The following is a 6,429-nucleotide window of genomic DNA, read 5'->3' as shown; positions in this document are numbered from 1 at the left end:
AGTGGGGCTTGGTCAAGAAAACATAAACTCTTCCTTGCACGCTCAATTCCAGCAACAATTCAAAACTCATCAACTCAGCAACAAACAACATCACTACAGGCAGTGAGACCATATATGACCTATACCAACAACACACACCCCACATTATATAGTCCCAACTTCAATAAGTAAATTGTATCAAGCTTTGAAAAAATAGAAAAATTCAGAACAACAATAAAGCAAATAATTCGCGAGAAATAGTAGAGAAAATTACATAAAGCAATTAATTTTGCTGCCAAAGTTTTAGGGTTTTCAGAACCCATATAATTATAAAACATACACCAACAGAGAACCCTAACAACCGGTACAGAAACACTCAGCTCTCTCTCTCTCTCTCCTTCTTCTCCCAAAACTCTAAGTCGCGCGGCCACCACCTCATTCTCCCTAATCGCGCCGCAACCTCCTCCACTCAGCGCCGCCACCACTTCCTCTCTTCCCATCACCACCGAGCCACAACCACCAAATCAACTATCACCGGATCAACCCACACCATCGAAGGGTCCTTATTGTTTTCAGGTTATTTAGGTGCCATTGACGTCCAGCAATTCTGCAAATGTAAAAGACTTTGTTTAGCATTAATTAATTTAGCTATTAAAAAACAGAACTTAAGACCTAAGGGTGACCAGTACATCATTTCATCCAAGCTAATCTAAAATTGAACTTTTCTCCATCTTAGATTAATCATTATCTAAAATATAAAGAAAGGCATAGCAACTTTTTTTTTTGGTGCTTCGGAAGAACATAGCAACTAATTAAATTTGGAAAAGAAACAAAAAACATTGGGCCATTTTCACTATGTAGTTAGGATAGGATTAGGAAACCCAGGGAAGTTAAATGAGAAACTAATACCTACAAAGGAAATAAACTGTTTTATTAAAAACTGAGAATATGAAAAACTTTTATTTAAACTTCCTAACTTACTGAAGAATCCTTCCATAATTACCAATATTTCTAAACCATATGACCATATCCCCTCTCAATACTAAATTCTCAAACTGTACCTAATCGACATACCATAGAACTAATTCCTCTAACTGCCTCCTTTCCCTCTATCCTTAAATATTCTAATATATAAAAATGCTTCAAATTTGAATAGCTTATGTTTAGCTACTCCTCTTGAATCATTTTGTTTCAGTCCTCAAAAAATTGCATCAATCGATTCACTATGACCATATGAACCTAGCTAGCATGTGATTCATGAATGTGTTATCCACAAAACCACCAAACTGAATTAAACTTTTAGCTACCCTTGCTCGCTAGAATGAAATCAACTTAATCACAAGCAGAACAATAGTAACAGTTTCGTAGACAATGCTGCTACGATTTGCAAGTGATAGATGCTATACATGGAACAGTTAAGCCTGGTAGTTATATCAGAACAAAATAGTATAGCTTCAAATCTAGGCAACGTATGAAAAATAAATGCAAGGGAAGTTTGAAGACAAATGAAGCGGAAAAAATAGTTATACATCACCTTAGTTGTAGGAATCAAAACATTTCTCGGAACAGGCAATCCAGTGGAGGTTGCATATTCCTGTGCAACTAAGAGTTTGGCCTGTGTAAAGCGTGTTCCTTCTACAAATAGAGCCAACCAAAATGGAAGCGGGAAATCACTCAGCCGTTGGAGGCATGACTGCAGAAAGAGTAATGAAACACTTAAATTCCAGAATACAAACTAAAGCTTATTCAGGGGTTCCTAGTCATTTCATATATATTGCTGCATATGTAAGAAGAAAATAATATGGCAAGCAAAAGCAAGTATCTTTATCATATAAAAGGGTATAGCTTGTAATTATAATTTAGAAACTCGTACCTTTAATGTGCTTTCATCCTTGGCCCAAATTTTCTCCAAAAAGAGATACTCAGAAACCAAATTGACCAGCCAATGACCTGCATATATAGAATTTAGCACAAATACCAATATTGAGAGAAATAACCGGCATAACATACTTCTAATGCTTTACTAATTATAATTACATGCCAAAGTTATGCCTGTGATCAGAAAACAAAAAGTAATCTTCAAGGCAGGTAAATTGCACATAGAAAGTGAAACATTAAAAAAAGAATTAAATGTTATTATTTCCAAGGACTAAATCAAAATACTATATAGCGCGGGGTACACTTTTGGCGATATATTCTTAATCATAGAATAAAAAAAACATCCAATCTTTTCATTTCAAAAGTAAAAGCCAAAACAAAGCATGTATCGGAAGAAATTTCGATGATTTCTTCATCACAGCTAGAGTACTGCCAAGGCAACCTGAACGCTGTTGGATAATGTTAAATAAACTGTCAACAGTTGAAGGACAAATCAAATAAAAAAATGTCAAATCAAAGATTAGCATCCATGTTCCATCCATGTGTTATGGCTATAATCAACCAACTATGTAAATGATTAGCATTGAAAAGGAAACATGTAATATTTGGTCTCACTTTTCTGTCTATAATAACAATAAAGAAGAGAAATGTGTGATCAGAACATGATTCAAGCTAAGAAAGTATAAAAAACTCTAATCATGACTAATACCTCTTAAAAAAGAGGGCGTTATAAGCAATTAAATAATGCTTCCAAAGGGGTAATACCAGGAATATGGACCAACAATATATAATCATTAAAAGACATCAGTATCAGTATAACTCACAACTTCATATGCAATATCAATTGAGGATTTGAGGATGAGGATGGGAAAACAACAAAACAATGGGAGTATTTATAGAGAATGAAAAGGGAAAAGCTCATTACTCTATAGTCTATAACCAATAGGAGATAATTAAAATATTAATAGGGTAACAGGTAACTATTTGTATGATCAATGGAGTATGTCATCTTATTGGAAACGTGAACACTTGAATAAAAGAAGCTAACCTGTTTTTACACAATTGTTGTGAACACTTGAATAAAACATTATGTGAGCTCTGAAGGTTTTAATATCAAATATCAAATTCTCTAATATTCTAAAATTAAAATAGCTTCATGCCTTTCAGCAATTGGCTTTCAAGAACATGTGAAGAATAAGGAAAAACACAGCCATGAAGGGAGAGTAAACCAGACCATTTTATATACAACTAACTAAAACACGAGTGTGATACCAAAAGCACAACAATACAAAATGTCCAAAACAAAAATTAAAAACTTTTGCAAACAATGAAGGTTTTAAGATCTTCAACAGATTCTCCATTATAATATTATAAAAAATAGCCCAAGACAAATTATGAATAATCCAATCTCATATTTATTGACTTCAAAGTCCTTCAACCAATGATTCAACCACCATTCAAAATAATAAATAGTTCTCGTAATAGGATAAAGATTGAAGTTGGACCATCATCACAATCACGATTATAAACAAAGCCAAACATTTAATCAAGTACCAAACTGATATTCAGACCTCTTCACATTTAGGATCTAAAAACTACTTAAAATGAATGAGATACATGAAATTTAAAGAAAATTAATCATGTAAACTTACAAAAGTTAAAATAAGCTTTCAAATTGTGATATAATCAAATGAATTAGCTGCAAAATTACCTTCCTGCACAATTACCATTGCCCTTTCTGCATAGTTTTATTAGTTGCTCCAGCAGAACCTTGATTTACAAAAGTAGAGCTCCAGAATACACATATCTGAGAAAAAGAGAAAAGAAATCAGGCAAGGCAACAAATGGCAAGACAAAATATTTTGCAGAACAGTTGATAACACACGAATCCTGAATCTTTTGTTACTCCTGATTGAATTAATAGTGCTGATCATCTAAAGAGTTCATAACACACAAATAAAAGGGTTAAATAGCAGAGCTAACCGGAAGGGGAGGTAAAGTGTGAATGAGAACTAAGGGGATATTTATAGCCAAATCTATCTGAAGAAACAAAATAATAGAAGAGTCTCTGTAAAGCCTTCCACCTATAACCCTCCATCTACATCTACATACCTAATCTCAACTTCTGCTCAGAATAGAAATGATAGATGCATAAAAAATGAAAGAATCGAAGATAACAATGGGATGGAATTAGGAGGAAACGTATGAGAAGTGCTAAACCAAGTACCAAATCCCCTAAAAAAAATGCACATCTAATCAACTATATCAGATAAAAAATACATAAAAAGGACGAAATTAGGAGAAAACGTATGAGAAGGGTTAAGATACAGTGGGTTGAAGTACAAAAAAGAATTGTTACAAAGGCTTACCCACGTAATAGTAGATAGGGAGATGTGATGGCCATCACCGGAGAATCCGTGGGAGCACACCGAGGGTCGTGGAAAGTAAGTCTTTTGCGCTGAGTGACGTCGGTAACCGCTGGAAACGGGGGAAATCGGTGACACTGATACAGAGGAAGCGAGAAATCGGGGAAAAAGTACGGAAGGGCGGCGGCGTCGGCACGATCTGGAAAGAAAGGGAGCGATGGCGGTGGTGCTCAATTTAGGTTGTGTTGAAGGTGGCGGCACAATTCTGACGGTGAAGAGGTGGTCGGTGGTGGTGGGTTTGAGGGGGAAGAGAGGAGCTGGTGCGGTGGTGATGGGAAAAGAGGAGGTGGTGGCAGCGCTAAATGGACCCGAGTGGAGGTGGTCGGTGGTGGTGGGTTCGAGGGGAAGAGAGAAGGTGATGGGAAAAGAGGAGGCGGCGTGAAGAGTGCAGAAGGAAGGACTGCAAATTGGGGTTCGTCATCGTAGGGGAGTCACAGTGAAAAAGGGAGAACGACGTCGTTTCCCAAGTTCCAACTGAAAAAAAAAAAACTTGTTAAAGCTGCAGACACGTGGCGAGCAGCGATTGGTGGTTTTGAAGGAATAGTGAAATTGAAACTTGCAAATAAGAAGTAGTAGATACTACTACTAGTACACGTACTGCTAAATAATTCAAAAATCATCAAGTTGTACAGATAGACTTGTAGCTCTTTCTTTCTTTCTTGAACATACCTTGTTGACGTCATGCTTTTTTTCTTTCTCATTCAATGAAATTCATTCGCTTACTTAGAAAAATGCAAAATCAACAATATCAAGTTTTTTTTATAGGCATCAACAATGTCAAGTAAAATGAAAAAGAAGTTCATATAGAATAACACAATGTGAAGTTAGAGCATGGAAAGCGCACAGAGCTTACTTTAGGCTTTGTTTGGTTGGAGGGAGAGGAAAGGAAAGGGAAGGAAAACACGGAAATCGAGGAGTGAACTTGGACTAGAATCGATTTCCGTGTTTTCCTTCCCTTTCCTTTCCTCTCCCTCCAACCAAACATAGCATTAATGTAACACTCGTATATTTTTGATTAACATACTCCCACCATACCATTAAAGTGTAACTAATATATAAACGACAGGAAGATTTAGATTGCACAAACAAATCTTGGTCATGGCATGTGCCGCCCATGTTTGTGTATATTTGTAGGCAGTTAAAATATAAGTGAATTTTCATCTCAATCCATAAAAATAATCATGTACATGCACTTTATATTTTGAAATAAGTCTGTTTACATTAGTGTTCCGATATCCAAATATAAGTTTACCAGCACTATCTTGATTTTGTTTATGACATGAATTAACAAACACTAATCACCTCAAAAAAATTCTTTAAAAGTAAAAGTTTTTTTTTTCAAAATATGAATTTTTAATTATATATTAATACTATATTTTTAATAAAAACTCATTTATTTCTTTTCTTTTAACTAATTTAATATCTTCCCTGAGCGGCAATTAACAAGAGTTTCAAATCTGAGACTTGTATGTGAATAAACCCCAGCTAGAATAGTTAGTTATACCATGAAGAATATCAGCTTAAAAAATAAGCGCAAGCCTTTTATTAATAGGGGTCCACGCTCTACTTGAAATTTGAAATTTGAAATTTGAAGTAGATCTAATTTTATCTTAAAAACTAATATAGATGTGTGGATTGCCGATCTAATTAAAAGTGATGAGTTTTACTTCTTTCAAACACTGTTTTTTAAAATAAAATATGGTAGGATGCAGAAAAAAAAACACCTCCCAACTATCAAAACTAAAATTTTAGTGTCAACCTTATTGAGAGATAAAAATTAAACAAAAACTTGTTATGGTGTCAATCCAAACGGGCTCATAAATCATATCTCTTGTCCACAATGACTTCTCGAGACAATATTGTATTCTATATAGTAGACCAAGCATTGCATCTCTGTCATAGCCATCGTCATGGACATTTGTTTTGTTATAGTATAAACAAAGATTCGTTCTCTGCTCCAGTCTCCAACAGCTTTCCAAAAAACAACAACAAATGCACGTACTTTAATGTCACACTTATGCTCAGTTGAATAAAATAAAATACACCAATAAAGCATAGTTAGTAAAATCCCAGAAAAATATCAAATCCTAGTCGTGCCGTTGTGTCGCTTCAGCAGCCTGCAGCAGGTTCACTTCATTTGCTAAAT

General features: G+C 35.0%; 1 protein-coding gene across 1 annotated transcript; it reads right to left on the bottom strand.

Annotated features, from left to right (window-relative positions):
- Window positions 1-235: 235 nt before the first annotated feature.
- Window positions 236-3,750, bottom strand: LOC130724361 (1-acyl-sn-glycerol-3-phosphate acyltransferase 2-like). The gene is made up of 4 exons (XM_057575567.1): window positions 3,569-3,750; window positions 1,853-1,929; window positions 1,514-1,672; window positions 236-586 (listed from the first exon to the last, which is right to left on the bottom strand). The coding sequence occupies exons 1-4, from the start codon at window positions 3,585-3,587 to the stop codon at window positions 557-559; spliced, it is 285 nt and encodes a 94-aa protein (XP_057431550.1). The 5' UTR covers window positions 3,588-3,750; the 3' UTR covers window positions 236-556.
- Between the last annotated feature and the right edge of the window lie 2,679 nt (window positions 3,751-6,429).

The sequence above is a fragment of the Lotus japonicus genome, chromosome 6 (assembly GCF_012489685.1).
Source record: "Lotus japonicus ecotype B-129 chromosome 6, LjGifu_v1.2".
Classification (NCBI taxonomy): domain Eukaryota; kingdom Viridiplantae; phylum Streptophyta; class Magnoliopsida; order Fabales; family Fabaceae; genus Lotus; species Lotus japonicus.
Note: the sequence above shows the minus strand (reverse complement) of the source record. Positions and strands in the feature narration are given on the sequence as shown.